We start from the raw sequence: 24,935 nt of genomic DNA, 5'->3' as shown, positions 1-24,935 counted from the left end.
TTAACACAGGTGACTTACCGAAGTAGGCCTAACTGAACTAGGGGTGCTTTGGGGAGATGGCCCCTGTGAGAACATTTTGGGGGAAAAGGGAGCAAAAACACAATTAAGACTAATTTTGATGAATGTAGAAAATATAATTGTTTGTTCTATGCTAATACCTATGCAGCCTTTACCAATTCCAAGGATGCCTACATTAGGAAACCTTGAAAATACATGTTTCTTCAACATAGAAATAAGTATGATGGCTAATCGACATTGTAAATAAATGCATTGACGACGTCTGCTGTGTTAGCAGGAAGTCGAGGTACTAAACATCCTCCGAGGACGAGCAAAGGATTACTGTTCAGCATGCATAGGTTAGGATTCAGCTAGAAACTGCAGTAAGTGACAATACTGGTTATTTAAATAACCAAGATCATTAAAATTGGTACGATGTATGCCAGATGTGCTCAAGGGTTGAGGACAAGTGTCTTTGGTACCAAAGTACAAGTCTCTACATTTAGTCAAAATGCAATTAGCAGTGATCAATTTACATTCAGGAAGGTCCCTCAACAGACACATAAGATAGGGCAGAGCGTTTACCATTTGCATGTAACTTGTGAGCCTCAGCTGTGAATGTCAGTGGACCCATTCATCTTCCACAGTGGGCTGCTGCTCCCCAAAATGTAACGTTTACTATACTAATTTTCTAAAAATATTGTTTACATTGCTATTTTGGGACTCAAGACCAGAATGTTCTAATACTGAGGAGACAGCAATTAGGAGTCCCTAGGCCCATCCGTGGCCATCCTCCATTTGCAAGCTTTAAACAGTCCCGTGTTCACTTCACTCTGAAGAAATTGCTGTTGACAGTGCGATCAGTCAGTTAGAATGCGTGTGCTAGACCTTTCCGTGTTCATCTGAGGATTGGTCACCCTGTGCGTTTTCTTTTGAGCTCGGCAACGCAGTGAAAAAATGTATCTGCTGTCCATCGCACAGACGCCCATTGGTTAGAAACTAAAACTAATTTTGTCCTCTTATTGCGTTGCCTAACTTTAAAAGAATCGTTCTATTTGATGCCACATATAACAGCTGATTAATTGCATGATGAATAACGAAACATTGAGGTAGGTGAATTGTAAAAGAGGGCAAAAGGAAAAAAAGAGAAAAGCAGTAGTTTGATGTGTTTTTTTTTTTCTTAGAAAGCATTTCATAGGGAGGGAACCTGCCTTTAACACATTGCGTTGGACGTGTTTATACATGAGAGGCAGCAGAAAATGAATAGCCAGCATCAGGGACCTGATTTCAGAATAGCGCATAATGTGTACCTAATAAAGGTACACCATCTAGTTATCGCCCTCCACACCTAAATAAATGACGGGGTTAAGTGTACAGCTAGAGTGACTCTCTCTCTTCTCTAGTGTTATCGTCTAGTCTGGCCTGCCATGACCCATCAGTGGGCTCAACTATAGGGCTCTGGAGTGTGCTGGCCAGTCTTGGTGAGGCAGAAAAAGGGGGAACGCTACTTCACATATATGCTTGGCAGGAGACTCCAGAAACTTCATCAAGGCAAATAATCATGCACGACTCAAACTTCACACACCCCGACTACGATCTGAGTGATACTCTAGCTTAAATAGCAATCTGCCCAACACCTGTGTATTCTCTTGGAGACCAGTGGTGGTACCGGCCTCAAGACATTGAAAACAAATGTGGTCAGCACTGAAAGAGCATAAATGTAACGGGCATACCTGAAGAGGAGCACGTGACATGACTCAGCTGAAATAACTACGATAACGCCTAAGGAACCATTAGGGAATATTATTAAGAAACACCAGTGTCAGGCACTGTAACGAATCACAATGCCTTTAGACTCAATGCCATAGCTCTCAATCTTGGCTCATTAACAGATTTTTGTTTCTAAAAGTCGGTGACTGAGAGCTCTGGAGTTGAGGCTGAAGGCAGTGCGAGTTTCTCACAGTGCCTGGCAGGAGGTCAAAAAGGATACAGTAAAATAAATTCAAAAATTTACTTACCCATGCTTCCTTGTCCTCTGCTCTATGTTTTCATCTGGCAACCCCGTTTGGCAGTCAGTGCAAGTCCTCCTGGAGCCTCAGCCAACTCCCCTCTACGAATCCAGACGCTGCTCTCATGCTGCTGATAATGTTAGAAGCCTGAAAGAAGCGCCACGATTGGTTGGAGCTGGCTGCCTAGGCACTCCACCAGGCACTGGAGTCCTGTACCTGCTTTCTACCCAGCTGTCTAAAGGGGAGGGGGGGCAGGGTTTGTGACACTCCTCTACCCTAAAGGAGGAACCGCTGCTTACCCTTAAGGAGGAACTGCTGCTGACTGACACATTTTAGGGGTTTCTTGGTTTTGGGGCATGAGCCATAGCATCACTTGAAGTTACTGATGTACATGAGTACTAGTGTTCCCAGCCCAACACTCACTGCAACTAAACTCTGTATTTTATGCTTTGTGTCAGAATTCAGTACTAATAACGGAATTGTTTGTAGTAGATGGGTGAAGCTAACCTTTGATGGAATTAACGTAGATATGTGGAAAATGAAGCACAGATCAATAAAATCGTATACCAGTGGATGATAGATGGCTGGAAAGTAAAAATAAAAATTGGCAGTAACTGTAAACAAACTTAATATTACTTACTAGTCATTGGGATTCGGCAACAGAGCAGATGCAAAAATGGATTGGATTAAGATGAAAAGATGAATATAAAAGCCAAGATTCCATATTACCACCTTATAATACACAGACGCCTACAATATATACAGAAAAATCAATCTAATTTTCTTATTAGTCTAGTTATGAGATCAGCAGTCACCTTTAATAAGAAATAGACATTACGACTCTGAAATATTGTGAAAGGCTTGTTATTTACTATACCCTTATTCTTTATAACCCTATATAGTTTCATTTTAAACAACTATACATATTGTAGCAGTGGTTGGTAGCAGTCGTTGAACTAACCACATATCCGAAAACAAATATATAAGCTGAGTAGGACTGCACATAAAGTTTTTGTTACATGATTCATATAATGTTGGGTGCTACACTGATCACACTTATGCTACCTGCTAAGTGCGCACAGGGTATGTAGAATAACGCTCTCAACCTAATTTATAGAAGATCCGAAGGACACCTCCAGGTAGAGTCCATAGGTAATATATTAGGACTACAAACACACAAAAGATGTGCATATTTAATATTAAATTAGTGCAAATAAGCAGAATGTGCTCATAATTGCAAATAAAAGAATACAGACAGACCCAGCAATAGAAAGCTCTAATAAATATACAATGAAAATGTGATGTTGCGCTGGTCAATGCCATAATTTACATGTTTGTAGAGTCGAGCACTTCTTTTATACTTTAGCCAAGAGGCGGCACGTGTTGTGTGGAAGATGTCCTTTTCAGGGCTTAGACTTGTTCGCTTGCAGAGAGAAGTCTGGTGTACAGAAGAAAGTTTTTTTTTTTTCCCCCCATCAAAAGGATAGTTCTTGAAAATGTGAAGAAATCTCTCAGTATTTAAGTAGAGGCCAGTAGGTAAGCAGTAAAAGTATTCATGGAAAATGTCCAAATATCAAACGGAGGCGGACTTGCAGTACAAGAAACTGACCGGACACGAAGCCAGCAGTGCACGAAGAGACGTTCTTATGTTTTTGGCTCCGCCTCCATTTGACATTTGGACAATCTCCTTGAATACTTTTATCGCTTACCTACTGGCTTCTGCTTACATACTGAGAGGTTTCTTCACACAGGAAACCATTCTTGACTAGTACAAGGAAGCTGATAAAATATTTCTGAGGGTACTTTGTGTTTTAAGGACTTTGAATGCCTGCCCTTTGACGGCTATGATTGTGTTCAGACCATTCGGATTGGCTGTTGACTGGCCAGTCACTATTGATATTGCCCATGATGCTTTACGTTGCCTTATTTGCAGCCCAAAATGGCATGAGTACGGGGCTCTAGAGTGTCCTGTGCCTGTGGGATATAAAGGCAGTAGTGATAGTATGGAACTGAAGTGCAGAAAGTACTTCAAATTTGTACTATCAGTTGAATATTGACACAGTCTAATTTTGTCTGCTTTGCACCCTCCCTCATCACTACAATGTTTCATTCCTCTTGGAGTCATCACTCCAATCCCTGTGTGTTGGCATAACTGCCACATATTGGCGCGAGTACTAGAAATTGTTAAATCTATGCAAATATTGGTGTCAAAGATGCATGTTAAGTCCCTAATCCTGCTGCTGCCTTCATGCATATGTGTCAAGTTCCACTATTCATGTCCATTTGCACACTAGGTGCTTTAAAGCACATTCCTCTGGCCTTGAAAAGGGACGATTATTATGCTATGGGTAGTGCCAGCAGGTACATTTGCATTGATGCCAGGAAGAGTCATGTGACCGTCCCCTGCTCCACAAATACTCGCTGCCCAACTCCATAGCAGCCAGTGCCTTACAAGAACTACCTCAACTGCAGTGGAAGCAGAACAAAGCAAACGCGGCTCCCCCACCTCAGTTTCCCAGCTACCATCTCACTTCTGCTTGGGAAACCCCACGACCAGGGACAGTCAAGAGTGGATCTGGACTTACCATGCCCGACACCTGCGTGCCTGACAATAAGGATAACGCTAAGCCTCCTAACTAACTAAACACTCCATTGCATCTACTGGCTGCTGTCTGCACATTAGAAGTTTCAATATGATGCGTTGTTCCAGAAGGTGTCCGCTGCTCTCATTTAGGGCAGTGATTAAGAGCCCCACTTTGGGCTGGTACTTTCAAGTTACATTTATGTTAGCAGTGTGTAAGGCTCATGGTTCCTGAAAGAACTTGAATGAGCTTTTGAAGTGGATTTAGACACCTAAGGAAACCCTGAAATCATGGACTGGTGGACATCATTGATACCCACTGTCAAAGGCACACCATATGACTGAGCTCTTCTAGTTTTATCCCATCAGTAGAATGATTTTTTTTCATTAGAAGATGAATATATACGGAATTTCATCCTCCTTAAAAGCAAAGCAGGGATATAAGGAGGCTCCTGAAGGCCCTGTGGTGCAGGGGGGACTCCCAACCCTCCAGATGGCCCCCACACATTCAGGGAGCCCCATTCAGCACAAGGCCAATGAATATCTTGGAGATGTAGGAGACTTGAGGGGGGCCCTCATCGCATCTGCAGGAGGTGGAGAATCATTTTGTATCAAGCCACTGAAGCAGGGATGTTGTTCTCTGAGGATGTTGGGATTAGTTTCCTCAAGCGTAAACATGGTTTTTCCATTGGTAGTGCACTAAATAGTTCATGTTGGCTTTTTTCTTTTGTAGTGAATGGACTGTATTGATATTTTTCAAGCCGCTCATGGATATGATGTATAATGTTTTTACCTGCCTGCAGTGTTACTAGAAAGCTAAACTTCGTTTTCTGTACTGTGGGTAGTATAATTCTAGCACTTGACAACATGCTGCACGCGGCTCTTTCGGGGCCTTTATTGTTTTTGTTGGCAGATTTATTGTTTGCATTTTGTGCTTGGGTCTGAACTGCTTCACTAACTAAATCCTTTTGCATTCTAGAATGATCAGTCAACCGGAGACATAAAAGTAATCGGCGGCGACGATCTATCCACGCTGACAGGAAAGGTGTGTACTGATGTACTGCACATTATTCATGAACTCGAGGAGAACTGAAGACCTCCCTTCTTGTTGGAACTGGATCTAACAACGTGCTACTTTTGGGTCATATGTAATTTATTATATTGTAATAATATTGCTTTATTACTTACCTTGACGTAATCCTTCTCGCACTCCATTTTTTGAAATTTGTTTAAAGAATTTGCTTAAAACACGTATAGAAACAAAAAAACAGAAGGGCAACGAAGTAGAAGTTGACAATCAGTCATAGGTGATAAATGTTAAGAGGAGAACAATTCCTTGTACATGGCATTGCGACTTCAGTTGTTGGAAGGGATGGCAGGGAGGGGAGATTAAGAAAGGAAGGTACGTTAGGGGAGAGAGATGGAGAAGAAAATGAGAGGAAGGGAAAAGGGGAGAATGAGGACCCTCGGGCAGTTAACCAATCAAGTACAATTATGCACCAGTAAAGATAGTGTTCCGATACCACATAGTCAGTATTATCATCCCCAGCATTATCTATCATCTCTAGAGTGCGGGGAGGCTCTGGGAGTTTGCAGTCTCCGCACCCAGGTAAGTTACCATTGGAGACCAAATATCTTGAGGGTGTGAATCAGCTGGCATCAGATCCCAATAACTTTGCAGTTGTTCTTGGCAGTTTGCTGCATCATGTACTCCGTCGGTTTTACCGGGTACTCTGCGCTGTCCTCAGCACATTGCGACTTTTGTTTAGCTAGGACAAGTAGCTTGCCCGCCAGTCACGTCCCTCATCAAAATGTCCTTTACAAAACCTAGCAAGGCAATCAGTGGAGATCGGGCAACTGCATTTCCCACTGTAGCCTCAATAACATCAAACATTTCAGATCAAAAGGTTCAAACTGCAGGACAGGTCCATGCTAAGTGTAGAAAGTCTGCCCTGAGTGTCATGCAACGCTGACACCGCGCACCTGCTCAGAGACCAAGTTGATGCAGTGGCTCAGGGGTATAGTACTATCAATGCAAAAACTTAAAATGCATCAGACGTAATCTGTAATCAGGGTAAATGGTACAAGAGTGCATGCAGCAATACTTCCAGTATTCAGCTGAGATAGTACTGCTTAGGGCAGACTCCCACATCTCCCGAGACCAGAAAGCTGCCACCTGGGCAGCTGCATGCGTTGTAAGATATAATTTCATAATCAAGCAGCGCGGGATGGGGAGGTGAGCAACACATCTAATGCTTGAAGTGTTTCAGGGGCTTTTGGGAAGGAGCCGTGATGCAAACGGACAGCAGTGTGTAGTTGAAAATAGCTAAGTTTATGCAAAAGGGTGTTAGAGGGTTCATGTAACACCTGCTCAGCTTCAATAAAGTTATCATCTGGGTATAGCGCTCCCATACTAGTCATTTGCAGTGTGGGCGAGTCGTGCATGCATGCCTGCTTCTCTAGTAAAGGGCAATGTAGACCTCCACAAATAGATATGGATGGAGCGAAAATGTGATCTACATGAGCTCTGCGTTGGAGTTTGGTCCACGCCTGGGTCGTTCAAGCGAATGTGTTCATTCGTGCTTGTGGCAGACTGTATGGCATGCACCCAGAAATGTGCAAATTGCGCATGCTCACATTTATAATAGAGTTCCCTGTCAGGGACGCAAGTCCACCCTGATCGAAAGGGAGGGTAAGCAACTCCCAGGATATCCTGGGTTGTTTTCTACCCAAACAAGTGTGATCAGATGTGAATGCAGACATTTGTGAAAGCAGAGTTGACCGGGTTAGGGGCAGGTTCACAAACAAAGGAATTTGGGGAGCACCACCATCTTGGCTATCGCCAGCCTCCTTGTGAGAGTGGCAGTAAGCACCAGGGCGCTAGTTGTTCTTTTAGCCAGGAGATTTTGCATCCACAGTTAGCTCTCCATTGCTCATCGAGGTCCCTGCTAAGCCAAATCCCCAAATAGCACCCTGGTTCCGCCACCCAGCAGAGCGGGAATGCAGAAACATATTGGGTAGTGGCATCTGTCAAGGGGAATATAATAGATTTAGCCCAGTTGATCTTGATTCCCGATAGATTGCCAAACCGAACAAACTCCCTAATTGAGACATCTAGGTTGTCCTGCGGATCTTCCACATAAAGTGTGACATCGTCTGCACACATTGAAACTTGTATTGCCCTTCGCATAAATGCAAGGCCTCTGTGTGTATGCTGTTGTCGTAAGCGTGCAGCTAGTGGTTCCATAGCTGTGGCGAACATTAAATGTGAGAGTGGGCAGACCTGATGGGTGCCCCACGTCACTGGAAATGGTGCCATTGTTACGCAAACAGGTTCTCATATAGAAGCCAAATAAGTTGAAGAAACTTAGTATTGATTCCAAGGCGGGCTAGCAGTGCAAAGAGAAAGCCACTCCAAACAATCAAACTCCTTAGTGGCATCTAAAAATACTGCAGCGTCCAATCGGTCAACCGTGTGGGCTACAGCAAAATAAGGGTGTAGGTTATGGGCGATGGATCTGCCCTGGACAAACCCAGACTGGTCTGGGCGAGTAATGAGCAGCAGGAGTAGGAGCATCCAGGAGGCAATCAACTTCGTCAGGATTTTATTGTCAATGTTTATCATAGAAACTGGGTGGTAGGATTCACATTTGCACAGATCTTTACCTAGTTTAGGGATAATCACAATGCCTCACACAAAGACAGTGGAAGAGCTCCAGCCTCAAGAGATTCTGCATACATACCAAGCAAATGGGGAGCTAAGAGCTCTGCAAATTCTTTATAAATGGCAGCTGTGAAGCTATCAAGTCCTGGTGCTTTGTCCCATATGACTTGTACAATAACTTCGACCATAAACAGTGCATCCAAAAAGCGCCTGTGAAAGTCTTCTAGTAATTGGATTGTGTCAAAGTAGTCTGTGTAAGTCTCAGCGAATGTAGTGTGTGTGTGCGTAGAAATAAAGTGCGGTGAAGAAAGAAGTAATTTTCTGTTGGACTGCCTCTGTACCAACTTTGAGTCTCGCCTGGTGGCCCTCAAGTTCCACCACATAGTCACTGACCCAAGGCTTGCTCAAGAGATTAGCTAACGTCATCCCTGCTTTATCATCCTCACCGTTGCGTTGGGTGCGAGCTTCACTACTAAGATAGCACACCTCTCACTGCGCTGCCTCCGCATATCGATCAAGCTTGGACCTAATCTGTGCATGAGTGGCCTTGTCCCCTACAGCAAAGTAGTGGTGTTCGGGATCCTGCAGCTCCATCACCAATGTAGAGAGCTTGCATTGTGGTGTCCATAGGATCCCAGATTGTTTGACAATACAGACCCCTCCAATGACCACCTTGAAGCCTCCCAGAGGATAGAGTGGGATTGAACAGACCCTTGTTGCGATCAAATTAGCCCACTATTGCTTCTCTCACCTCTTCTTAAAAGGCTTGGTCTCAGATAGCACCACTAGGAAGATGCCAGGATGCACGCTGTATACTTCCTGGGATTCGCAGCTCTAGTATGACAGGGGCGTGATCAGAGAGTGCACAGAGGCAGTGATCTACTCGATGGGTCTGAGTCTACATCTCGTGTTGTGATCCACAGATCAAGGCGAGGCTAGGTGTTGCTGTGTAGTGGTTGCACAGGTGCCTTCCCTGACCAATCCTTATTTAGAGCGCCAGAGTCTACTAAGTGATTGTCTAACATGAGCGAATGCAACAGTGCAGATGCGTTAGAGTGTGGGGTCTAATTGTCCTATTGCACTCAATGTTGGGTCAGGATCGGGTATAATAATAATCTCCACTGTCCAAAAGAGCACCTGGACCCAGCATCCAAGCCAAGCACCAGACCTCTACAAAGAAGTCTGGGAAGTCCGTTTTGGGTCCATACACTGACAGAAGGCAGACTGTACTGTTATAAAGTACACCAGCCAAAAGCCTATAGTGTCCTATAGCTCAGCCCGAGTGCACCAGGTGAGTCCCTTACGGGGGTTAGTCCGGGAGTAGTTGGAGTTAAGTGCAATATGACATTCACCAAACTATCCAGCCCACAAACGCGTCCTGGTGGCCTCGGTGAGGTGCAGTTCCTGGAGCATAGAGAGAACTACATTATGGCATTGCATAAATGCAACAACCTTACCTTGTGAGCATCATTGAGGCCCGACCATCCGAAGTTAAATAAATGTGTTCAACAAATGTGGGGACCTCTGCGAGCGCCCTAGCGAGGGGACGAAGGCACAGAAATGTAGGGACTGGCCTGAGTGTGGGAGAGAGTAGAGGGAATGATTTCTGGAAGGGCCACAAGGACAAACAATAGACAAAACCCCAACAGTACCCCCCAGCTCCCACTCTGGCCCCCCAATCAGGCAAGCCAGCATAAACTCACCCAAATAACATTCCATGAACCCAATCCTTCGATACCCCCGTAGAACATCCCTGAAAATGGAGACAAGAACATGAGAATCATCCCTTGTGGGAGACCCGGAGGCCCAACTTCCCTTGACCTGGAATGGAAGGTTGAGTGGCCGAGGAGAGATGGCTGGAGTTTAGGGTCCCAACCGATAACAGGACAGCATCAAATCGGACATGTGTGAGAACCAAATGGAAGATGTATCCCACGTGACCAGTGAACATCAATCATTTTCACTCAGCTGGGCATTCATTGCATTGTGGCCGTCACGTGCATCTTTTGCGTCTGAGCGCAGAATCATCTTAACAAGCCTGACCACCATTTTGGGGTCAGTGAAATAACGGATTTTGCCCTTATGACGGATCCTCAATTTGTCAGGGTATATCACGAGATGCAATCGTCGGTTTTCAGCAGGAAGCACTTGATTGGCTGTTCAAGCTGCGCAGCAATATTTTTTACCAGAGTGCAGTTCGGGTAGCTGGTTTTGGTGTTGTACTGACTCATTAAGGGGTGTCTGGTTCCGAGCTAATCCGAGCTAATGCCACGGTCTCTGTAGTTGAATAATTTGGCCATAATCAAGCGGGCTGGAGCCCCCAGGAGGGCTGTGCGCCCTCGCAAACATAGCCTCTCCAAAGAGTGTTTGCAACATGTCCTCAACATAATCTTCCATACGACTCATGGAGGTGGATTCCGAAATGCCAATAATGCGCAGATAATTTCTTCTTGATCGCACTTACTTCATTTTGGTTCGTATGATCTACAGTGCTTTTTCCATTTGCAGCAGTTTTTCGCCTGCTGTTCATCATCTAAGTATGACGAACGGCTTTCTAGGTGGTCAATTTGGCCCCCATACCAGTCTACTTTCTCTTTGAGATGATCTATTCTGTCAGTAGGTCAGTTTTGGAGTCAATGGACGAGAGGATTTGTTTGTCTAGAAACATTGTGCGAACGGTTGCTGGCCGAGAGGGATTGTCATCTTCCGATTGGTCAGGGAAGGTGTCCTCGGGGGGCCTCCTCAAGCCCTGGTCCGCCTGCGACTTTCAAAGGGGATTTTAGACTGCTTGGCGCCTGTCTTCCCCATGTGGAAGTGCCCCTCCGACACCCCAAATACACACACAAACGCCACCAACCAGCGGGGAGAGTACGAGGAGACCAAGCTCCGCAAGCTCCATGGGTGCGATGAGGTCCCAGATGGAGGCAGTTGTCACTAAGGTGGCTTCAAAGGGGACCAATGAGGGGACCAGAACAAAACCACAGATAGACTGTGGCCTCGCCCCACCCTCCAGACAGACGACGGTGGGCACAAGCAGGCCTAGCTCAAATGGAGGTCCCCATCCGGGGTTCCGCAGCAGCAAGTGTCTCAGCTGATGGCAGAGAGAGGGGCACAGTAGGTGAGAGGCCAAAGCCACTTACAGTACCCAGCGGCATGGAGTGCCACTGTACAGGAGCTAAAGGGCGTCAAGTGCTGGAGCAGTGAGGTAGCGCAGCCTCATCCTCTAGAAGTCCCCATCTTCCATTGTCCGGTTCCCAAGTAGCAATTGAGGTGCGTGTTGCAGCTGTGTAAAACCCACCGGCAGGGCAGGTTGCACTCCGGGCCTCCCAAGGGACGCCCTCCAGGCTAAGTGTCTCAACGTCAGGAGCAGTATACTTAGAGGGGTTGCGCCGCTCGTCCTCAAATCCAGAGCGCCTCAGCTGAGGTGTGCTGCAAACTTCTGCGGCCCGCCCAACTCCCCCGATGTCTCTGCCAGTTACTCGCAGCAAAAGGGGGGAGGAGGGGAATGCCACGAAAGCGTACCTGCCGCCTGGGCAGCTGTTACTTGGTCTCACTCCTTAGTATATGGGTCTTTCTGCGGCGGCCTTCGCACCCGCCAATCTCCACCGCCCTAGCCCTGCACGGGTCTGTGCTCGCTGCTGCTTCGCCGATTTCAGCGTGGCCGGCCGTGCTCCGTTTTCACTGGAGCGATTTCTCTGGGCTGCAATCGCTGGCCAAGTCGGCATCATCCGAGTCCCGTCCGAGACTGGCCCAGGCCGCACCCATGAGGCCGTGCCACATCTTCTATGAAGAGCAGCCCAGTCGAAAGCAATGTCCGCAATGTTGAAATGTAAAACTATTCAGTTTCCCACTATTGCCATGTTATTAAAGGCATTCCGCCTCGAGCTGGGTGTCGATGACTCCCATTAAATAGGATATATGTTGTGGAATTGTCCTCAGCTGGCGAAGCCTCACAGAGTGGCGGCCGTTTTGCCGTCGAGCACTGTGCGCCCCCGTGAGAAGGATTAAGTTAATTGTGTATATTGGATACATCGGTACCAGTTAAACAGTAGAAACCATTGACTTGGATCAGAAGACAGTGTTTGGTGTGGTATGGACTGAGTCTACTATTCTGAAGCCACCTCATTTCCTTCTGTTGCATTCTGTCTTCCGCATGCTTGGCTGCATCCATTTTTTCACTTTGGTAATTATTTGGAAAATGGAGCCCAAGTTGTGCAGCTTTAACCATACAAAATCTGGTACACCCAGTATGCTTTCCACGGCTATTTTCTCCGATGTGTTTTTCCGGTGTCGCTCCCTCTTTCTCCCTCCTTGCAAAGAGGGTTGCATCATGCCACTTAGTATTTTTCTAAATGTATGTACGGTCCGATTGATTAAGAGCTGAGTACTAAGCCCATTTTTATGGGAAAGCTCAAAGTGCCCCGTCCGTTCTGCAATCTGTCTTTGGGCTTGAAACCACGCCCATGCCATGTCCATCACTTACATTGATTCGTGTGCTTGCCTTTTAAAATCTGCATACTTTCATTTGTGAATACATTGTGCATACTAATAATATAATGCACTGTTCCTAAAGAGCAATAAGAAATAGACAGGGTGAGTACTAGGAAGTCCTATTCAATAGGAGGTCCTATTCAATAGGAGCAAGAGTCCTCACACACCCAGATGGGTGTCATGCTTCATCATCGGACCAGCTCCTCGTCAGACTGGCGCTGCAATGTCTGACGGGCACCACCCTTTCGGGGGGCTCTTTGCCGGAGTTCTTTTTTGATTATGCCACACTATCCCGCAGGTGAGTAGGGAAAAAGGAAAAGAAAGGAGAGCGAAAAAATAAACAAAGGGTCTCAGAAACCCTCTATAAGAACTATCTTTATTAGTGCGGGGTGCAGGCCAAGATTAAAACAATTACCAGGAGAGTAAGGTCAAAGTAATGTTCGACCACTCTCAAACTGTATCACACACAACCGGGTAGTCAAGAACTACAACACCCTCCTCAAAATCGGGTCGACATGTTTCGTGTCTATCCGGTCCATAAAGGATCCAATGACGCTTCCTCAGGACCTAATTAAATAATGCTTCTCCAATTACAAACTCAAAATGCTCTTGCCTATAACAGCTGACAATCAAAAACAGGGGGATTAGTATCGTCAGTCACTTACATAAGTCCATTTTGACCCAGTATGTCCGTTGGTGGTGGCCCCCATCTCCCTGGGACCACCACAGGCGTTTTAGGGGCTCAAACAGCCCCTGCCCCGCAAAGCATGCTGGGGCGGCTGCATACTGGATGAGCGGCTCTCCCGCTGCGCTGGGGAGAGCCGCTGTGCCTTTTCCTTTCTGCCTTTCTTTTTGGGGGTGTCGGTTCCACCCGGACACCCCCCACACCACAAAGCGGATCCCTCGTTGGAGGGCGGCTCAGGGAGCCCACCCCTGGCCGCCCCCGCTGGCTCCCTGCACGGCCAGCACCTCCGGGTGCTGCTGCGGGAGCCGGCCATCTGCATTGGAGTCTGCCCGCCTCAGCGGGCAGACTCAGGGATGCTTGCGGCCGCTCGGGCCGCGCAGGGGGAGTGCAGCGGCACTCCCCCTTCCTTCTGGCATCTTTGGGGCCCCGGGAAGGGGTCCGGGGCCCCTCCTCCTTACAACGGGGAGCGCGACGGCACTCCCCGGAGTCGTCCTCTTCTCGAGGCCCCGGGATGGGGTCCGGGGCCCCTCTCCTCCTTAGTGGGGAGCGCAACGGCGCTCCCCCAGGCCCTCTTCTGTTCGGGGCCCCGGGATGGGGTCCGGGGCCCCTCTGGCCACATTCACGGGGAGCGCAACAGCGCACCCCCACTCCTGCCTCTTCTCGGGGCCCCGGGATGGGGTCCAGGGCCCCATTTCACCATCTTCACAGGGAGCGCGACGGTGCTCCCCGTCTTCCCTTCTGCTGGGGGGTGCGCGACGGCACCCCCCCCATTCATCCCTTCTTCTTCACGGGGAGCGCGACGGCGCTCCCCGGCTTGTCTTCGCTGCCGGGGGCCCCGGGATGGGGTCCGGGGTCCCCTTTCCACAGCGGCAGGGGGGTGCGCGACGGCCCCCCCCATTTAATGTCCAACACGGGACCAGGCTTCACGGGGCCACGGGATGGGGTCTGGGCCCCTTCTTCTTCAGAGAGGGGGAGTGCGATGACACTCCCCTGTTCACCTCTTCTTCCTGGGCAGCCCCCAGGCCCTGGCCCACCCTGGGGGCACAGTCTCAAGCAGCTGCGGAGCTCCACACGCTTCATAGCTGCTTTCTCAAAGGTCGCCATTCTTTGTCCTGTGATATCTCGGGCCCCCAAGGGCCGATTTTCTTCATTCTGGTTTCGTTCCTCTCCTGGTGACAAGCCCTTGCCACCAGGAGCACTCTCCTTAGGCCTCCTGGCCTGGAAGGGTCCCAGATCATCAGGGAGCCAGTCCCACTGACTCCTGCTCCAATCTTTCCTCTGGGTTCCCTCTTTTCCTTCTGGGCAGCGTGCTCTCCTTGCGCTAGCCCAGTCCTTCCCCCAACTAGTCCTCTGGGGGGATAAGGGGGCCAGCTTGCCTGGCCCTGGCATTCGCTTCGCTGGCCTGGAATCCTTCAGGGGCACAGTCCCTGCCCCAAGGGCAGTCAGGAGGTTCTTCCTTCCAGTTGTCCATGACGCCCGTCTGCAGTCCCAGTGTCCAGCAGTGAAGCACAGCCAAGAGAGCGAGCTCTCCCCTGTGCAGGACCTTTTAAGTGGGGGCGGAAGTGTCCAGCAGGTCTGCACCTCTGGCCTATCCAGATGTGCCACATCACTTCCTTGCCCCCATCCCCTCCTTCTTGCACAGTCTTCTGGGATAGCTCAAGATGGCATCCTCCAGGAGTTAGTTGCCACATGTGCTCTGAAAGTCTCAGCCCCTCCTACCTGACATTCCTCGCAGGGCTTCTCCAGCCTGCTCCTGGCACGGAATGACAGCTGGCTGATTGATGCTAGGCCCTGCTCCAGCAACTGGTCAGAGCAGTAATTGGCCCTAATCCTGAGCTGAGGCAGAGAAAGATTACATCTTTGGATGACCCATAAGTTGTACAACTATGCGCTTGTAACCTACTGCATCATTCTTTTCTTACAGGTTACAGTATACTTTGGTGTGACTCTGGTCTCGGTGGACCCCAGAGAACTGGAGTTGCACCCTAGGCCCTCCTTTCCCTTTGACATTCAATGGAGTATCCCCCCAATGCAAATATCTTAAGCACCCTGACATTGGCATTGAACTGGGTGTCCCTACAGTGAAAAGACAGTAAGCACACTGACTCTCCCTCACATGTATACACCCCTCTCATGAGACCTACTCCAGGTCACCACCCACTCTGCATAGTTCCTCCTGCACCAGGACTACCTAAGCGCAGTTCTAGGGCTGCACACACTAGGAATCCTCCTCTCACAGCCCTCACATGGGTACACATCCATGCGCACCCATGATCACATGTAACCTGCCCGGGGCCTCCTGCCTTGCTGCGCCACAGCAGCCTTTCCTTAGCATGGCGACACCAGCGGTAAACACGTGCAGTCCATTTTACCATGTGTTTATTGTGCGGGAGTCACCTCATAGGAGGCTTCCTCACAGTAAACGGTCAAAAACCAGGTGGTCAAAAATCGAAAAATCAGGGCAGACCTGTTGGTCAGAACCATCCTCTAACACTAGGTTTTTAGGAACCAGAACACTGCCTATTACAGGAGGGAGCATTGGTGGGAGCACTACAGAGTGCAGCACCTAAGCTCTCCCAAGCCATCGACTGAGCTCAGCATAGACAATGTTGAAGGAATATACTCCAAATGAGAGGGGGTTATCCGTTTGGTATCCCGGTATACCAGGGTAATCTAAGTCCACTATACTGTCCTTTGAGGACCCTGAATTCAGAAACTCTTAAGGGCCCTCACGAAACCCACACCCAGGGCACAGACTGCACCTAAACGATGCATACCATCGGAGAATCTTCCTCCAAGGTTCATCTCAGTAAGAGTCTCGACTCCCAGGCAAACACCTGGTTTGAGATCGAGCTTACCGCCCGGGACCGTGCCAAAAAGGCTCTAACAGTCTGCACTGACAGTTGTCCCTACCTCTCTGCCTTGAAATATAATGTTCGGTGGCACGTGTAGCTGCAGATACACATGTTGTGCATAGTCCGCCGTCTGGTGTTGGGTCGGAGTGTTACAAGTTGTTTTTCTTCGAAGAAGTCTTTTCGAGTCACGAGACCAAGGGACTCCTCCTCCTTTGTTCCATTGCGCATGGGCGTCGACTCCATGTTAGATTGTTTTTTTTCCGCCATCGGGTTCGGACGTGTTCCTTTTCGCTCCGGGTTTCGGGACGGAAAGATAGTCATAACTTCGGAAAACTACGTCGGTATCGTTTCGTTCGGTATCGGGTTAGAATAGAATCGACACCGAATCGTGAAGAGCTCCGGTAGCCCTTCGGGGTAATTTCGATCCCCCGTCTGGGCCTGGTCGGCCCGACCGCGTGTAAGATCGACACTGATGGAACGGACCCCGTTCCGATTCTGTCCTAAATGCCACAATAAATTTCCATATACAGACCAACATTTGGTCTGTAACTTGTGCCTGTCGCCCGAGCACAAGGAAGAGACGTGTGAGGCCTGTCGTGCGTTTCGGTCCCGAAAAACGCTCCTTGACCGGCGAGCCGGAAGATTACAGATGGCGGCCACGCCGACAGGACAACGAGGGTTCGAGGAACAAGGAGAAGAAGAGGAAGCCTTCTCCATTCATGAATCGGACTCGGACGAATTCGACGTCGAAGAAACCGTGAGTAAGACGTCTAAGCAAGCACCACACAAGAAAACAGACAAGGCCCAGGGGATGCCACTGCCAACAGGCCATGGCTCAACCCATAAAGTAGGTGACCTACCATCGGCACCGAAAAAGGCCGAACCGGTGCCGAGATCGTCCGACTCGGGTCGAGACACAGGCACGCAGCAATCTCGGGACCGAGACACTGCTGCCGAAAAAGATCGACGCCGAGACAGCGGAACCGAAGCTGCTCGACGCAGAGACAGCGGCACCGAGGAGGATCGACGCCGAGAAGGCTCGACTCCGAAAAAGAGGAAATTCTCCTCGGAGCCGAAAACAAGCAAAGACACAGTTTCGGTGCCAAAACGACCGGCAACCGAACCGACTGCCAGCTCGTATTCAGAGGAACAATCACTGTCCTCTCAAATGCGCAAGCACAGATTTGAGGAAGAGTTGCAGACCACTGACATGGACCACACACAAAAGCGGATCTTCATACAAAGTGGGACAGGGAAAATCAGCACCCTTCCCCCAATCAGGAGAAAAAGGAGACTCGAGTTCCAAACACAGGAACAAACACCACAAACAAAAGTGGTTAAAAAGGTAACCCCGCCACCCTCTCCTCCACCTGTAACTCATGTATCACCGGTACAGACTCCGTCACATTCACCGGCTCATACCACCATGAGCCAGGATGACCAAGACGCTTGGGACCTATACGATGCCCCAGTATCAGACAATAGTCCTGAGTCGTACCCTACCAAGCCCTCACCACCTGAGGACAGCACAGCGTATGCACAGGTGGTAGCTAGGGCAGCAGAGTTCCATAACGTGTCGTTACACGCAGAACCTGTCGAGGATGACTTCCTTTTCAACACACTCTCCTCCACCCATAGCACCTACCAAAGCCTGCCTATGCTTCCAGGAATGCTAAGGCACGCAAAGCAGATCTTCAAAGAACCTGTCAAGAGTAGAGCGATAACTGCAAGGGTGGAGAAAAAATATAAAGCAACGCCCACGGACCCTACTTTTATCACCTCACAGCTGCCACCAGATTCAGTCGTGGTAGGGGCAGCTCGCAAGAGAGCCAACTCGCACACATCAGGCGAGGCACCACCTCCGGATAAGGAGAGCCGCAAGTTCGACGCGGCTGGGAAAAGGGTCGCAGTACAAGCTGCAAACCAGTGGCGCATCGCCAACTCTCAGGCGCTCCTAGCGCGATATGATAGAGCCCATTGGGACGAGATGCAACATCTCATCGAGCATCTACCCAAGGAATTTCAGAAACGGGCAAAACAAGTGGTTGAGGAGGGACAAAACATCTCCAATAACCAAATACGCTCCTCTATGGACGCAGCGGACACAGCTGCAAGAACAATAAATACCGCAGTAACCATAGGAAGGCACGCATGGTTGCGCACATCTGGCTTTAAACCGGAAATACAGCAAGCGGTGCTCAATATGCCGTTCAATGAACAACAATTGTTTGGACCCGAAGTCGACACGGCAATTGAGAAATTGAAAAAGGACACTGACACAGCCAAGGCCATGGGCGCACTCTATTCCCCGCAGGGCAGAGGCACTTTCGGCACCTTCCGCAAAACAACCTTCAGAGGGGGGTTTCGGGGTCAAGCCACACAAGCCAGCACCTCATAATCAACACCGGCTACATACCAGGGACAGTACCAAAGGGGAGGCTTTCGGGGCCAGTACAGAGGAGGACAATTCCCTAGAAACCGGGGAAAATTTCAACGTCCAAAAACCCCTCCAACCAAACAGTGACTCACAAGTCACTCAACCCCTTCACACAACACCAGTGGGGGGAAGACTAAGTCAGTTTTACAAATCTTGGGAGGAGATAACAACAGACACTTGGGTCTTAGCAATTATCCGACATGGTTATTACATAGAATTTCTCCAACTCCCTCCAGATGTCCCACCAAAAACACGGAATATGTCAAAACAACATCTAGACCTTCTAGAACTAGAAGTTCAAGCATTACTGCAAAAGGACGCAATAGAATTGGTACCATGTACACAAACAAACACGGGAGTTTACTCACTGTACTTTCTAATACCAAAAAAGGACGAAACACTGAGACCAATCCTAGATCTCAGAACACTAAACACCTACATCAAATCAGACCACTTTCACATGGTCACGCTACAAGACGTGCTACCACTGCTAAAGCAACAAGACTACATGACAACCTTAGATCTAAAGGACGCGTATTTCCACATACCGATACATCCCTCGCACAGGAAATACCTAAGGTTCGTATTCAAAGGAATACATTACCAATTCAAAGTGTTGCCGTTCGGTATAACAACCGCACCAAGAGTATTTACAAAATGCCTGGCAGTAGTAGCTGCACACATCAGAAGGCAGCAAATACACGTATTCTCGTACCTAGACGATTGGCTAATCAAAACCAACTCCCTAACAAAGTGTTCACACCACACGGATTATGTCATACAAACCCTCTACAAACTCGGTTTCTCCATCAACTATACAAAATCTCACATTCTGCTGTGCAAAACACAGCAATACTTAGGAGCAATAATCAACACAACGAAGGGAATAGCCACTCCAAGTCCACAAAGGGTTCAACATTTTCACAAGGTTATACAAGCCATATATCCAACACAAAAAATACAGGCAAAGATGGTATTAAAACTCCTAGGCATGATGTCCTCATGCATAGCCATTGTCCCAAACGCAAGACTGCACATGAGGTCCTTACAACAGTGCCTAGCATCACAATGGTCACATGCACAGGGTCACCTTCTAGATCTGGTGTTGATAGACCGCCAAACATACATCTCGCTTCTATGGTGGAACAGTATAAATTTAAACAAAGGGCGGCCTTTCCAAGACCCAGTGCCACAATACGTGATAACAACAGATGCTTCCATGACAGGGTGGGGAGCACACCTCAGTCAACACACCATCCAAGGACAATGGGACGTACATCAAACAAAGCTGCATATAAATCACCTCGAATTGTTAGCAGTATTTCTAGCGTTGAAAGCATTTCAACCCATCATAACCCACAAATACATTCTTGTCAAAACAGACAACATGACAACAATGTATTATCTAAACAAACAAGGGGGAACACACAGCTGTGCCTCCTGGCACAAAAGATATGGCAATGGGCAATTCACAACCACATTCGCCTAATAGCACAATTTATCCCAGGGATCCAAAATCAACTAGCAGACAATCTCTCTCGGGATCACCAACAGGTCCACGAATGGGAGATTCACCCCCACATTCTAAACACTTACTTCAAGATTTGGGGAACACCTCAAATAGACCTATTTGCAACAAAAGAGAACGCAAAATGCCAAAACTTCGCATCCAGGTACCCACACAGGCAGTCTCAAGGCAATGCTCTATGGATGAACTGGTCAGGGATATTTGCGTACGCTTTTCCCCCTCTCCCTCTCCTTCCATATCTAGTAAACAAATTGAGTCAAAACAAACTCAAACTCATACTAGTAGCACCAACATGGGCAAGACAACCTTGGTACACAACACTACTAGACCTGTCAGTAGTACCCCATGTCAAATTACCCAACAGGCCAGATCTGTTAACACAACACAAACAACAGATCAGGCATCCAAACCCAGCATCGCTGAATCTTGCAATCTGGCTCCTGAGATCCTAGAATTCGGACATTTAAACCTCACCTAAGAATGTATGGAAGTCATAAAACAAGCTAGAAGACCATACACTAGACACTGCTACGCAAGCAAATGGAAAATATTTGTTTGCTACTGCCATAATAAGCAAGTTCACCCATTACATGCATCTCCAAAGGATATAGTGGGATACTTACTACATTTACAGAAATCAAATCTAGCCTTCTCTTCCATAAAAATACACCTCGCAGCAATATCTGCATACCTGCAGATTACCCATTCAACTTCACTATTTAGGATACCGGTCATTAAAGCGTTTATGGAAGGCCTAAAAAGAATTATACCACCAAGAACACCACCTGTTCCTTCATGGAACCTCAACATCGTCTTAATAAGACTCATGGGCCCACCTTTTGAACCCATGCACTCTTGCGAAATGCAATTCTTAACGTGGAAAGTTGCATTTCTCATTGCCATCACATCTCTAAGAAGAGTAAGTGAAATTCAGGCGTTTACTATACAAGATCCTTTTATTCAAATACACAAAAATAAGGTAGTCCTAAGAACCAATCCTAAATTTTTACCAAAAGTTATTTCACCGTTCCACTTAAATCAAACGGTAGAACTACCAGTGTTCTTCCCACAGCCAGACTCAGTAGCTGAAAGGGCACTACTTACATTAGACATCAGAAGAGCCATAATGTACTACATTGACAGAACAAAAGAAATTAGGAGAACAAAACAACTGTTTATTGCATTTCAAAAACCTCATACAGGAAACCCAATATCAAAACAGGGTATAGCCAGATGGATAGTTAAGTGCATCCAAACCTGCTACCTCAAAGCAAAGAGAGAGCTGCCCATTACACCAAGGGCACATTCAACCAGAAAGAAAGGCGCTATCATGGCCTTCCTAGGAAACATTCCAATGAACGAGATATGTAAGGCAGCCACATGGTCTACGCCTCACACATTTACTAAGCACTACTGTGTAGACGTGCTATCCGCACAACAAGCCACAGTAGGTCAAGCCGTACTAAGAACTTTATTTCAGACTACTTCCACTCCTACAGGCTGAGCCACCGCTTTTGGGGAGATAACTGCTTACTAGTCTATGCACAACATGTGTATCTGCAGCTACACATGCCACTGAACTGAAAATGTCACTTACCCAGTGTACATCTGTTCGTGGCATTAGTCGCTGCAGATTCACATGTGCCCACCCGCCTCCCCGGGAGCCTGTAGCCGTTTGGAAGTTATCTTCAACATTTGTATATTTGTAAATATATTGCTTAAACCTTATTTGGTACATACTTATTCATTCCATTTCATGGGCACTATTACTAACATACACAACTCCTACCTCACCCTCTGCGGGGAAAACAATTTAACATGGAGTCGACGCCCATGCGCAATGGAACAAAGGAGGAGGAGTCCCTCGGTCTCGTGACTCGAAAAGACTTCTTCGAAGAAAAACAACTTGTAACACTCCGACCCAACACCAGACGGCGGACTATGCACAACATGTGAATCTGCAGCGACTAATGCCACGAACAGATGTACACTGGGTAAGTGACATTTTCATTCAGCTCCAAGAAACCCATGCACCAGCTGACCTAGCCTTGATGACGAGGCACTGCTTTGCAACAAGATCTCGAGACACCTGCCTCTGGGCCAAGGTCGATTCCGAAGAATGGTTTGAAACAGGCCTCAACACTAGCTTCGACACTTATGACCCTAAACCATTAGAAGAACAGGAGCCTCATAATGTTGGACAAAGAAGGATCTACATTGATCTTTTTACACGCCACATGCTAGTACATTCCCCACAGCAGACACTGGTGGGACAAGTACATCCAAAGGAAAGAAAGCTGTCTTGGGAGTTGGCTGTATTTGAGGAACTATGAGCATTTCCCATACCAAAGAAACATAGGCTTAGATATCCTAGTCCACCACCACAACCTCAATCACCGGTGCACTCTCTTATTCACCAGCATATTTGGTGCTCACTGATTCTTATACTGAACAGGTCCTATACATAGACATTTCTTCCCCCAATAACACCCTGTCCCTCGATTGCGATGACCCATGACATGCCTATAACATGACTACCTAGGAAGACCCATCTCTTGTGTCCTAGCCAGTTACACCACCCAAACCGGAAGCACATATCACTTGTTCATCCAAAATGTGACTGATCACCACAATATTAAATTACATATGTGGAGGAGGAAAATTATTTTTTTGTGGAAACACTTGCTAGAACAGAATAAATGCGAAAAAGCATAGCAGTTTTGCTGCTGAGAACTTAAAGGACCCCGTGGAAACAAAGGTTTTCACTGAGTAAGGAGCAGTACACTGTACACTAGGGACCATGCACCATCTTTTTCCCTGTTGTTCATGCAGCTAGGAAGAGTACCTTCACATAGTGCACAGTGGGTGCACCACCACTGGCAAGGAGAGTAGAAAACTTGTATGCAGTTGGCAACAGGGTAGCATTAGTTGTAGCCATGCAATGGAGCTATGAGAGGTCAGTAGGCCTGCTGTCCAGATAGAACAGGTACCACTGGGAGTAGATGGAGCAGGTGCTAAAACACCTGCCAAGTTGTACTGGAAAAGAGTCAAGGAGATTGTTCTAGATGGGAAAACCATCTCCAGTACCAGCATATGATGCACACCGAAAGCAACTGGGTCTCTCTCTAGTGAAACAAATGCTAGTGTCTTACTCCAAAGACATGCTTACCTTAGAATCTCTACCTTCCATTCTGGAGTCCAACGGCACTAATCAAAGCCCTCAGTTAACAGTAAGCCTGTTAGGAATACAGTTGAACGTGATTCTAGAAGAAATTTAAACTACACTGACACAGCTAAGGGTCTGGGGGCAAGCAAACCCAAACCAGCAGGCCTTTGTTTTAGCACCAACAGGCAAGAGGAGTAAAAGCTGCACCTGCAGCTGCACCGCAGCACCTTGCTTCCCAGCATCTAAAGCACTTCCAGGAAGCATAAGTTCGATGGCATCTGTCGCTGTAGATACGCATGTTCTGCAATAGCTCGCCATCTGGTGTTGGGCCGGAGTGTTACAAGTTGTTTTTCTTCGAAGAAGTCTTTCGAGTCACGGGACCGAGTGACTCCTCCTTTTGTCTCCATTGCGCATGGGCGTCGACTCCATCCTCGATTGTTTTTTTTCCGCCATCGGGTTCGGACGTGTTCCTGTCGCTCCGAGTTTCGGAACAGAAAAAATAGTTAATTTCGGAAGATTTTCGTCGGTATTGTTGCGTTCGGGATCGGCATACTTAGATTCAACACCGCATCGAAGATCGAAGAGCTCCGGTGCCCTTCGGGGTAGTTTTTCGATCCTCCGTCGGGGCCTGGTCGGCCCGACCGCGTGCTGAAGAACGCCGATGGAACGGACCCCGTTCCGTTTCTGCCCCAAATGCCACAATAAATACCCCTACACAGACCAACACTTGGTCTGCAACCTGTGCCTGTCACCTGAGCACAGCGAAGACACCTGCGAGGCCTGTCGTGCGTTCCGGTCCCGAAAAACACTCCGAGACCGTCGAGCCAGAAGACTTCAAATGGCGTCCGCACCGACAGCCCGACGGGAGTTCGAGGAACAGGAAGAGGAAGGTACCTTCTCGATCCAAGACTCAGACTCCGAAGGATTCGACGATACACAAACCGTGAGTAAGACGTCGAAAACCACACAAAGAAACATTTACAAGGCCCAGGGGACGCCACTGCCACCAGGCCATGGCTCAACCCATAAAATCGGTGACCGACCGTCGGCACCGAAAAAGGCCCAAACAGTGCCGAGATCGTCCGACTCCGGTCGAGACACCGGCACGCAGCCTTCTCGGGACCGAGAAAGTGCTGGAGACAAGCCTCGACACCGAGATGCCGGTGTGGACACGGCTCGACGCCGAGACAGCGGCACCGAAACAGATCGACGCCGAGAGGTTTCGGCCCCGAAAAGGAAAAAAGTCACCTCGGAGCCGAAAAAACACGCAGACAAAGTTTCGATGCCGAAACAAACTGCAAGCGACCCAGCTTCAGGCTCTTATACAGAAGAGCACTCGCTAACCTCCCAAATGCAGAAGCATAGGTTTGAGGAAGAGCTACAAGCAACTGATGCGGACCATACGCAAAAACGTATTTTCATTCAGCAGGGGACAGGAAAAATAAGCACCCTTCCCCCCATTAGGAGAAAGAGAAGGTTGGAGTTCCAGACGGAACAAGCACCACAACCAAAAGTGGTGAAA

General features: G+C 48.0%; 1 protein-coding gene across 1 annotated transcript in view; it reads left to right on the top strand.

Moving 5' to 3' along the window:
- Nucleotides 1–24,935, top strand: part of HPRT1 (hypoxanthine phosphoribosyltransferase 1) — a 486,680-nt gene that overhangs the window by 186,853 nt on the left and 274,892 nt on the right. The window contains exon 4 of the mRNA XM_069212493.1: nt 5,567–5,632. Within this exon, the coding sequence (XP_069068594.1) occupies nt 5,567–5,632 (66 nt within the window). The remainder of the gene's footprint in view (nt 1–5,566; nt 5,633–24,935) is intronic.

Source organism: Pleurodeles waltl, chromosome 2_1 (genome assembly GCF_031143425.1).
Source record: "Pleurodeles waltl isolate 20211129_DDA chromosome 2_1, aPleWal1.hap1.20221129, whole genome shotgun sequence".
Classification (NCBI taxonomy): domain Eukaryota; kingdom Metazoa; phylum Chordata; class Amphibia; order Caudata; family Salamandridae; genus Pleurodeles; species Pleurodeles waltl.
Note: the sequence above shows the minus strand (reverse complement) of the source record. Positions and strands in the feature narration are given on the sequence as shown.